This window comes from Lycium barbarum, chromosome 10 (genome assembly GCF_019175385.1).
Source record: "Lycium barbarum isolate Lr01 chromosome 10, ASM1917538v2, whole genome shotgun sequence".
Classification (NCBI taxonomy): domain Eukaryota; kingdom Viridiplantae; phylum Streptophyta; class Magnoliopsida; order Solanales; family Solanaceae; genus Lycium; species Lycium barbarum.
Genome location: NC_083346.1, coordinates 39,511,592 through 39,524,132, shown reverse-complemented (window position 1 = coordinate 39,524,132; position 12,541 = coordinate 39,511,592). Strand labels below are relative to the sequence as shown.

At 35.0% G+C, this 12,541-nt stretch overlaps 1 protein-coding gene across 1 annotated transcript; it reads left to right on the top strand.

Moving 5' to 3' along the window:
- The first annotated feature begins 2,145 nt into the window (after window positions 1-2,145).
- LOC132612954 (uncharacterized) lies at window positions 2,146-3,120 on the top strand. Its single transcript, XM_060327022.1, has one exon. The coding sequence runs from the start codon at window positions 2,146-2,148 to the stop codon at window positions 3,118-3,120; it is 975 nt and encodes a 324-aa protein (XP_060183005.1).
- The last annotated feature ends 9,421 nt before the right edge of the window (window positions 3,121-12,541 follow it).

The window sequence follows — 12,541 nt, the reverse complement described above, 5'->3', positions numbered from 1 at the left end:
ATATATATATATATATATATATATATATATATATATATATATATATATATATATATATATATATATATATATATATATATATATTTGATATGAAAGTTGTAACTCCTCAGGAGACAGGTGGCTATGATATGCGTATATGCGACAATGTTAAAGCAACGTCTTGCCTTTTTTTTTTTTTATATATAAATCCTTGTTATGCTAGCTGTAGATGATTGTGGTTAACAGGTGTATACGAGTGTCCAGCTCGGGCACTAGTCATGGCCTACGGGGTTGGGTCGTGACAGAATATATGAAAAATGAACAAATACGATGGAGAAACGAAATATATGGAGTTTTACCAAATCAACTTAGTAAATTATCATGCCTTTTCCAATAACTTTTGAGAACAAAATCTCTTATCAAAAGTTTAAGGAGTAACACAGAGATTATGAAGTAAATAGATAATTGTATTGTTGATAGTTTTACATTTTCTCCTTTTGTAAGTCTAAAGGTTGTTCATTTATGTGAAGTAAACTGCTATGGTTGTTCTTTTAGTAAAGATAGTTTATAGGAAAAATTGTAGTCTAAGGGTAATCGTTGATTATACAAAAAATTATTGTATGAAATATCAATTCAAAGATAAATATTTCAAGTTAAAGAAATAAAAATCATTTAAACGTGACAATGTAATGATAGGAATGAAACATTTCTATGCGATTGAGAAGATTTACTTTAAACTTCAACTAGGAAATTGAATAAAAGTTAAGAATAAAGATATTTTGAACTTTTTTTTTTATCCCAAGAGTCGTTGGATAAATATAGTCCAGAAAACATTTTATATACATTAATTATTGAGGTTGATCCTTGGAATTCAAGCATTGGCTGTTTATCAATTTCAACGTTGTAAATTCATCACTAAAATCACCCATTTAAGGAGAAGGAGACAACGAATAAGAGTTTGAAGAACAAGTATGAGTGGTGAATATTGTATGAGTAGAAAAAAATCGCAGTGTTATATAAAAGGAAAAATTGAGACAATGGGACAAGAAATTTGATTTAATGACGAATACAATATCTGATACGTTTTCCACTGAAAGTTCATTCGTTTGATCAATTGCTTAAGAATATTTTTTTGCTTATACAATGTAATTAAGTCGTTCTGTTGCTTTGCTATGTAGTAAGCAATATGTGGCAGACATATTGATAAATTATAAAGAGATCTAACAAGGTTTCAATTAATAAAATATATAGTGGGCAAAGATATTTAGCCAAGTGTAAATTATTATAAAATCATATGTCTAAGTTTCGGACAATATTAATGGATGCAATAACATGGAGTGTAATTAACTTTTATTTAATTAAAAGATAAATTAATCATTTTTAGTGTGAAAGAAATGATTATATATAAATTTGGGACGGATAAATAATTGAACTAGCATTTGTGAAAAAAGACACTATAAAAATCAAATCTTAAAGTTGCCGTTATTTGCATACTTAAAAAATTATTAACAACTCTTAATTTAATTTTTCGGTGTAGGTAGGATATTAAAATTGATTTATAAAGAAAAAATAAATGGTCTCGGAAAAATTGTCCATTTAAAAATTGAAACAATTAGATTCGATGTCAAATTAAGTAAGATATGTGTACTAATTTTTTACGATTAGTTTCTTTTCATGTCAACCGCGCATCGGGTGTTACTACTTATATAGTACTATTTTTTTAAACCTAATTAGTCAATAAGTCAACCACACATTTGCTCATTACCTATCAGAAACTTGTGGCAAGAATAACTTGAAAACAACGGCCTTACAAACATCCGTCTCTCTTACCTTCCCATTTCAACTAGTAACAAAATACGGGTAATCCCCCTTTGGTTGAGGTAAAATTGGATTGCTAAATTATTATGCATTCTCATTCTCTTTCTTCATTCATATCGTGGACGTTCTTTAATTCAAAGACGACCACAACGTCGTTGTTGAACTGTAGCCAAAATGTTCATTCAACCCCATTTCAAGATCTTAGAGATCAATGTGATTTCTGCCCAGGACCTTCCCCCCGTGTCAAAAATGTTACGCACCTTTGCAGTTGCATATATACATCCAGACCATAGATTAACAACGAGGGTGGATCACAATGGAAAAACAAACCCTAGATGGAATTACAAGATGGTTTTTCGTGTGGATGACAAGTTTCTTAATTCAGAATCGCCTTCCATTACGTTCGAGATCTACAATGTTGCATGGCTACGTGATCTCCCCATTGGCACAACACACCTTAATATAAATAGCTTTTTCCCTCCTCTTTCATCCAACAATCCAACCATGAGATCCACTACGCTTCATATTCGTCGTCCAAGTGGTCATTTACAAGGGCTCCTTCATGTTAGTGTCCAATTGATTGACACTAGCCCCCCGCCAGAAATTATCCTTTCTGGAAGTGAATTGAGCACCTCTATATGTACAAGCCATGTCTCATCATTAAAAGATGAAAAAAGCATTAGCGATGAAAAGCTTGAAAACACCTCGACTATTTCTAAAGGTCATGACACATTGTACGAAGAAGAAATTACCAAGAATATTAATTACATGCCAGAGACTCCTGATGAGAATAAAAGTCAAAAAAGGGGAATGTCACAACGTTTACGTAGTAAACGAATAATGTCTAATAGCAATTCAGATTTATTTTCGCCAAATCAAAAGATGAGAAGGACACCAACTGTGTCATTTTGCTCAGGGGTGCAACCTATACCTTCAATTGTGGCAGAAGATATGAAGAAAGGATTGTATCACACAGGGGAAGGATTAGAATATGGAAGTTCTGTATTCGAGAATTGGGCAATGCCCAGTGTAAAAGATGAAGAAATCCAATCGATGCGATCAAAAAGCTTGACGTGGGGCTCAGCTGATCAAGTTCACGTGCAAGAACAAGTCGAGATTAATAAGAAATCTCGAAGAAGAAGAAGACATGATTCAGATGGAGGAGGATTATTTTCATGTTTTGGCAAAGCGTATGGTTTTGAATTCAAGCTTATTTGTGGATCAAGAAGCACCAAAAAGAAGAAAAATAAGAAAGTTGAACGCCAGAAGAGTTTTCCTTATAATAACCATTATGAGGATAACTTGCGCAGGTTTCACATATAATTATTCACTTTTAATTTTTATTGAGAGTAATTCTGACTCTTCTTGCAATCTCCAAAATGGTTTTGGGCATCCATAATGATGATGATTTCGTAAAATGTACGAAAATCTAGAAGGAATAAAAAAGTAAAAGTCCCTCTAGACCTATACCAGTATGTGTTAGATTGTCTTTATAAATATGTATAAGAAAAAAGTTCTTACGATGTAGCTAGGTTTCAATTTATCCGTATAAATTCAATGTTGAATTCTTCTACCATATATAGTGATATCTTCAAATTTGTACTAGTATACAAAGCGCTTTATAGTTGTACTTTGAATTCATTTTTTCTTTTCCTAGTCTTGATTTAACTTATATATTTTCATCATGCAAAATATAAGCAAGCCAGGAACTAACGGATATAATCATAATTCATATCATATTGATTCTCTTTATGAAGCCCCAACTATTTCCAACGTCAAAAAATATGTCTCCACCGGCTCTATGCATAAATCATACTGATTAGTGCTTCAATTGTAAAATGAAAAATTCCATAAACAGTTAAATTAAAATTGGTAAAATTTATTGGGCCTTATCTATTCACCACGTGTAACTATGACTAAACATAAAGCTATAAAAATTAATATTCGAAGATCCGGACGTATGTGTGGAAAATCGGAAAGTCATTAGTGAAATCTGGCGAATTAAGTAGGATAAAGATGCATGAAAAAGAGTATTAATACAACACAAGTTATTTGATGAAGGTCAATAACTAGTGTGTTTTCTTTTAGCTAGAGTACATAGTAGTGCCAATTCGCCAAATTAAAGCAAGTACTTGATTTTTTTTTTTTTTTTTTTGGTGGCTGAAACATGAAAGGACCATGTACAGAGATACTTGCTTTCTTGATTTCCTTTTTAATATTCCGAAAGTTCTTTGTGATAGAGTAGCACTACAGATGTGCTTTACTATATTTTCGAGATTTATTTTATGACTTTCAACCATAATGTATTTGGTGCATAATAATATTGAATTTGAGTCCTAGGGAAATGGTCACTTGAATTATGAACTTATCTAAGCTGTCAGCTATACTTTCATGGTGAATAGTGAAATGACAGACACAATAAAAGGAAAAAAGAGATTGGGACAGAGGGATCCAATGTCCCCTTACATCTTTGTGCTACTAATGGAATATTTAATAGATGTTTTGAGTGGCCTGAAAATAGAGCCTGAGTTTAACTACCACTTATATGACAGAAACTGCGAATTACACATCTGTGTTTTGCAGATGACCTCCTCTTATTTGCAAGGGGAGATTTGAAATATGTTATGCTACTCAAGGATAAATTTCCCAATTCTCTGAAGCCACTAGACAGAAAGCTAATTTAAGCAAGAGTCAGGTGTGCAAATACTAGGACTGAATTTCTGGAGTTGTTGGGGTATGACAAGGAGAACTCATTTTCAAGTATTTGGGGGTGTCTCTCTCAACTAAATGACTCACTGTTTTACAATGCAAGCCTATGGTGGACAAGATCAATGCTAGAATAACAAACTGGATGGCTAAATGTCTTTTCTATGCTGGAAGGCTATAATTTATCAAGGCTGTGTTATTTGGAGTCCAAGATTATTGGTCTCAACTACTTTTGATGCCTAAGAAAGTGATTAAGCTTATTGATGTAGTATGCAGAAGCTATTTGTGGTCTGGGGAGGCTACAATGACAAAGAAGGTTAGGGTGGCTTGGGACAAAGTCTGCTCGCCCAAGAAAGCAGGTGGTTCAAGAATATGGAACCAAGTGGCAATCTGTAAACTACTCTTGGCATTGAGTCAAAAGAAGGATAAACTATGAATCTCTTGGATACATACTTAATTACTACAACAAAAATCCGGATATTCATACTATGCAGATTCCCAAACAGGCAGCTTGGATAATAAGGAAGATTATACAAGTTAGAAAGTACTGGACAAATTTGGGTGACGTTAATAACTTGACCATTGAAGGCAAGTTCCATCTAGCTACTGCTTACAAAAGACTCAGAGAGTGAGGTCCTAAATGTTACTTGGACCAAACTGCTCTACTAGAACATTGCTGAGCCAAAACAGAATTTATTCTTTGGTTGAATTTACATGGAAAACAGAGAACTAAGCATACATTGTTGAAATGGACCATGGAAGTGTATGCAGGCTGTGTTTTGTGTAGCAAATGTGCAAGAAACTAGGAAGCATCTATTCTTTGAGTGAAGGTTTACTCAGGAACTGTGGCACAGTCTGCTCAAATGGTAGAAATGGGATAGGAGAATTTTGGAATGGGATTTAGAATGGCTATGGGTCCAACAACACTCCAGAAGGAAACATCCAAGGAAAGTAGTTTTTTGATTATTTAATTCCCGTATTATTTTTTGGTAATTAAGGAATTTTATTACCAAATGGAAGAATTATAGCTCAAAAAAAAAAAAAAAAAAAAGCAGCAAACCAACTAGACATAGTCCCAGCAACTGCTATGGCATCGAATCTTTGTAACTACATCTGTATCTAGCTAGGATAATAATTAAGAGAAGTTGTGACATTTGCTACTTTGGGTTTCATGCTAGCTCAACCAAAGAAGAAAAAAAAAAAAACTTCCTGCACCACTAGTCTCACAATTATTTCTGCACTTCTCTTTTCCCTTGAAATATCACATGGTTTCCTTCCTACCAGAACTTGGTTTGTCAGTTATGTAATGCGTCTCCATCCATGTGCATTCCACTAGCCAGTTCCAACGCAGTCTTGAAAGACCCCGCCACTCACTGCAAGAAAAAATATATTTCGCAACAAAAATTTTTTTATTGCCATAGATTGATTATTATTGCAAAGAGTAGTTTTAGCAACAAAAAAAAAATATTTTGTTGCATGAACTTTTCCCAATGGCTGTTATTGCAACAACGTGCAACAACTTTTTTTTTGTTGCCAAAAGTACTTTTTGCAACAATAATCAATACTATGACAACAAAATTAAATTCTTTGGCAATAAAAAAATCATTTGCCAACAATAAAAATAAGTTGTTGCCAAATATAAAAATTTTTGTTGCGATTTCTATACTTTCTTGTAGTGACTGTAACATATTGCTCCATATATCTGCAGCAACTGGATATGTGAAAAATAGGTGATTAATAGTTTCATTAGTCCCTTTACAAAGCTGGCATAGCAGATCCATAACCCTACTTGATCAATCTGTCTTTTTCCATAAACTCTACCATTCACACCAAATACCCCGTGAACAACCATTTTGGAGGACAAGGATTTCATATCAGCTTTCTCCAACTAACTCTTGGAAAAATTCCCAGAAGCTTTAAGTACATCTGCCTAATAGGGAATGACTTCACTTTTAGTTCATCTTCTACATTCAGCCCAACAGCCTCCTATAAGATACTGCCTTGAACACCTTCTTAATTATCCAGGAGCCCTGAGTGGTAATTGCTTCACCAATAGTACCATCTTTTATGTAATACAAATATACCTATTTCACCCACATTTTATCTTTCTTGTTGCTCAAGTTCCATAGTAGTTCACCCAAAGAAAGTATTACTGAAAGCTAGCTTTACTGTTGCGTCCAAACGCACACGCAAGTATACGTAGTCGTACAAGTAATATAGTGATTTTAGAAATCGGATGTCGAACCCACAGGGAGTTATGATTAACCGTCAACTAAATTAAACAATCCAAATTATTTATACAAGAGATGAAATTCGAAGATTGTGACTATAAACTAATTGAAGATAAAAGAGACAAATAGTGAACTTCAACAAAGAAAGAGCGAGTTTTTATATTATCAATGAGACGAATGTTCCAGGGTTGCGGTTGGTTCACCAATCCTGTTGAATTTTCGAACTATTTCCCTTTAATCCGAATTGTCGACGATTGCTAATTTACCGGATTATTAACTCTTGTAGTATTCTCCCGAACTACTACTCGCCTATTCAAAACAGTTCGCCGCCTATATTCCCATGGAATTGACTTGTTAAGAACGTAATTCGTTTATGGTATTTAATTGAACGCGGCGCCTAGGTATATTCCTATCCTAGCCACAAATCCTAGCCCAATTGTAGGGATAATCAGATCACGTCCTCTTTAATCCTTCTCTAATCTAACAACATCTTTCCCAAGCATGTATATTAGATAGTCGATAGAACCTAACTGTTGGCCAAACAATCAAGCAATTATGAACAGAATTAAAGAAGCAATCAAACTCAACAACTCATAGTAAGATAAGAAATAATCACCAAACATCAATAATCATGGTTTACCACAACCCTAGAACGAGAGGTTTAGCTCCACATAGACATGGAGGAAAAGCAACAAATCATTCAAAGAAAATATACAAACTAGTAATAAGGAGAAGGGGAAGATAAAACCTAATAATCTCCGGCCTCCACGGCGGCTCCTACTCTCTCTAGGTCAAAAGTCCCCTATTCTAATGTAAAAACGACTATTTATAAGCTAGGGAAAATATGAGATAAGTGGGCCCAATCCCGATCAACTTAGGAGAACTGACGCCTCTTGTGCTTTGGTCATGCGTCACATGGCCATCGCATGACTATGTCTGTGCATCCGCTGTGCTCCGCATAGCCAATGCATAACAGGTCTGAGAATCAGAAAGGGGTATTTTGTGCGCTGGGTGTGCGACGCACAGCCAATGCATGAGACCCTTCAGTGGTCGTATTTTGCCTTCAAGTGTTGCAACCTCCTTCCGCTCACTCGTCCAACCCGCACTGCCTCCGAATCAGCCAGAATTGCTCGGATTACCCTTCATTGGTCCTTGTTATACCCAAAAGACTTCAACGTGACCTTCTTTTCTTTTTCCTCTTCTTCAATTTTGCTCCAAATCTCTTCATCTTCACACTGTAGCATTTTCAACTTAAACCACCTAGATTCCACAATAAAGCCCAAATTAGTCCCATATCACATAGTTAATAGATGTTAGGTGTATTTAATGCATTTAGCTCTAAAATACAGTATAAGTATGGGTAAAAGATGGCGGAAAAGTGTATAATTACACCTAATATCACCACCCCACACTTAAACCTTTGTTCGTCCTCGAACTAACCTCCCTAAGCACTTCAAAATAGTTTACAACATCCCGGTAATTCCGGGGTTAATTAAAGTCAAGGAGTCGCCACCTAATTATTTATGGTGAATTAGGACACCTAAAGTTTAATTAAAGTAATTATCTAAAGTTGATTTTATTTTAAAGTCTACGAAACCAAATGATTCTAGGTAAGGGTTCAACTAATCTAGAGGGAAGGTATTAGGCATCCTCTAAGACCCATTAACAATGGTTAACCGACCAGACTTAAGGTTAATTAAAAGGACTAAAAAATGTGGATGCAACCTTTTACAACATTTAAGAAAATATATTGTAAGAATTGTTAAAGTTATAGATAGATATATAATAATGCTATTCAAAATAGGACTTGTAGAAGATAATAATTTGTGTAAAAAAGAGTTTAGTTGTAAATAAATTGAAGAAAGCGCAAGATGGTGCGATGTTTTATAAATTTGGAGAAAATAAGTTACGCTGACTAACAAATTAAAACAATGTTTGTAAGATTAATTTAATAAACGTTTAAACGTTTTATAGAAAGAATATTAGTTCAATACAAACCGTGTAAAGGTTGTTAACAAATACGTGTTTCAAATGTTAGGAAGAAGCTAAAGTGAAACAGTTATCCACGAAAACTAGTTTGTTTTTCTTATTTCTCAAAACAAGCTAACGCCAATGTGTAACATTTTATGATGCTCTGGAAGCATATCTGTCTTTCTAACTAACAAGTGCCAAACTTACGAGGACAATTAAACTTCGTTTAATTTAAGACCTATATTTGCTAATTAAGACATCCTTAATATAAATAGGCTCGGTTAAAATAAGCAGTTAAATATTTATCACAATCACACAGCTAGATAAAATGTCAGTCACACCAAACACATAACAAGCATAAAAAAAATGAAAATAAGATGAATAAAGCCACATTTGGCTACCATAAGAGAGTAAAGTTTTCAGTGATCCGCCGTTTGGCGAACCACTCTTTATTTTCTGTTTGGATAGAGGTCGAGAGAACGAGAGCTGAATGATAGAGTAAATGCACATTCCAGCCTTTGCGGGGTGACGTCGAGTCTTAAAGTAAGACTCTTCGACTGTTTTGGGTACAGTGAACTGGGCGTCGAGGTCTCGGATTTATGCTCGAACACAAACGAACCCGAACCCGATTAAATTAACTAAAGTTTCAAACCAAAAAGTGAAAATAGAGTAATATGTTGGCTGTTCATTTTCTTTAGAGTGAGGCTATGGCTCGATGATAATTTCCAGTTTTTCCCCCCCAGTCGGCTGAAGACTATGGCCGTATTTATAGTAGACGAAACTAGGGTTTGGTATTCAAATTTCAAAATTGAAAAATGTCAAAAGGGTGTCACGAGTTTGAAAATTTGGGCGGGGCTTTTCTGTTCAACGTTCGGATTTTTGGTCTACATCGTAACTTATTCGATCAGAAAAGGGAAATGGACAAAACCTATTAATGGTTTTTTAGATGAAGGCAGAGAAAGAGGGGAAGAAAATAAAGTTTACCCTCTTTCGATCCGTTGAATCCAGATGGGGAAGGACAAGCCATTAAATCCCTTCCCCAAAGTGGCCATACACGACCTGTGATCGTGAAAGGAATCTGTGGTTTTGCCAAGTTCGTCGGGTAGAGAGAGAAAGAGGAGGAGAAAAGGGAGAGAGATGAAGCGGCGTGTGTTGAAGAAAATAGGGTTCTTTGGTTTCATCTGATGAAATGCATAGGTTGGGCCGGTCGGGTCGGGTAGAACAGTGGGTTGGGTATCGAATTGGTTGTGGTGGGCTGGCAGATTGGTTGTGGGATGGTCTGTTGGATGAGTTGTTAAGGGGTGATTTGGGCTGGTACTGAATTTTGGCCCTTTCCCTCCTTTAATATAATTATTTTTTGGGCTTCTAATTTAATAACTAGTATAATATATATTAGGATAATTAGTGATTAATATGTAGAAAATAAAGGACTTGATAAAGTATAATTAATTTAACGAGTACAAATCTTAAAATGTCCGGATGACGAACCATAAAACTTGTGATAATGTAATGCTAGTAATGTTGATAGTAAAATAATGAAAATGAAAGTAATGATATTAATAGTAGTAGAAATAGAAAATAGTAGCGAAAACAAAGTATGTTGCTCGTTAATAAATTTAGAAACCCAAGGAAATAGATTGGAATAAAGGAGGGACAAAATTGGGTGTCAACACCAGGGTTGCGGTTGGTTCACCAATCCTGTTGAGTTTTCGAACTATTTCCCTTTAATCCGAATTGTCGACGATTGCTAATTTACCCGATTATTAACTCTTGTAGTATTATCCCGAACTACTACTCGCCTATTCAAAACAGTTCACCGCCTATATTCCTATGGAATTGACTTGTTAAGAACGCAATTCATTTATGGTATTTAATTGAACGCGGCGCCTAGGTATATTCCTATCCTAGCCACAAATCCTAGCCCAACTGTAGGGATAATCAGATCACGCCCTCTTTAATCCTTCTCTAATCTAACAACATCTTTCCCAAGCATGTATATTAGATAGTCGATAGAACCTAACTGTTGGCCAAATAATCAAGCAATTATGAACAGAATTAAAGAAGCAATCAAACTCAACAAATCATATTAAGATAAGAAATAATCACCAAACATCAATAATCATGGTTTACCACAACCCTAGAATGAGAAGTTTAGCTCCACATAGACATGGAGGAAAAACAACAAATCATTCAAAGAAAATATATAAACTAGTAATAAGGAGAAGGGGAAGATAAAACCCAATAATCTCCGGCCTCCACGGCAGCTCCTACTCTCTCTAGGTCAAAAGTCCCATATTCTAATGTAAAAACGGCTATTTATAAGCTAGGGAAAATATGAGATAAGTGGGTCCAATCCTGATCAACTTAGGAGAACTGACGCCTCTTGTGCTTTGGTCATGCGTCGCATGGCCATCGCATGACTATGTCTGTGCATCCGCTGTGCTCCGCATAGCCAATGCATAACAGGTCTGAGAATCAGAAAGGGGTATTTTGTGCGCTGGGTGTGCGACGCACAGCCAATGCATGAGACCCTTCAGTGGTCGTATTTTGCCTTCAAGTGTTGCAACCTCCTTCCGCTCACTCGTCCAACCCGCACTGCCTCCGAATCAGCCAGAATTGCTCGGATTACCCTTCATTGGTCCTTGTTGTACCCAAAAGACTTCAACGTGACCTTCTTTTCTTTTTCCTCTTCTTCAATTTTGCTCCAAATATCTTCATCTTCACACTATAGCATTTTCAACTTAAACCACCTAGATTCCACAATAAAGCCCAAATTAGTCCCATATCACATAGTTAATAGATGTTAGGTGTATTTAATGCATTTAGCTCTAAAATACAGTATAAGTATGGGTAAAAGATGGTGGAAAAGTGTATAAATACATCTAATCCAGGAGGCCTGAGTGGTAATTGCTTCACCAATAGTACCATCTTTTATGTAATACAAATATACCTATTTCACCCACATTTTATCTTTCTTGTTGCTCAAGTTCCATAGTAGTTCACCCAAAGAAAGTATTACTGAAAGCTAGCTTTACCACTATGTGTATGGTGTGTGGATTGAAAGGAACATGAGGATTTTTCAACGCAAGTCATCCACCAAAGAAAATATGTTGCACCAGAGGAAGCTTTACCTGTGTATAAGATTCAGACACACTATGAAGTTGTTTAGCTATAGCAGCTTCATGGGAGTTTAGGAATGTTTGGTAGTTAGTTTGTTTTGTTATAGAGGATGCACACTAAGAGGGGACAGGATTGGTTAATCCACCCCTAATTTGTAAATATTTACTTGGTGATTAATAAAAGGTTCCTTTAAATGCCAAAAAAAATAATATTGAATTTGAGCCTACAAAAAAAAAAAAAGAGAAATAAAACAATTCAACAATAATTCGTTACAACTCTAATGTATGTCTGACCAATTTATTGCATTAACGCATAAAAGCAAAGTTTTGTTGTAATTTCTCTTTGAGTTTACATAAATCTTGTATAATGATGATATATAGATGTTTTTCACCGTTAGATTAGGAATTGGCCCATAACAAATAATTTCTTATAGAAACTTTGCTATGGTGACTTAGATAGAGTATGTAAAATGGAAGCGTACGAGATCGTCTTGCATAATGTATTAAAAATAACACATTAATTTAATTAATCAAATATAAAATTAGTATATACCTCTTGAAGCTAGAATGTTGGAGTCGACGACCTAAGTGTCTATCCTGATCAATAGCTGATTTTCGACTAAGGATAGAACACGTTGCTCTACCTGTTCTACGTACGTGTTTGCACAATAATAATGAACAAGAAAGTAATGGACATAGTGATTTTTACATGGAAAC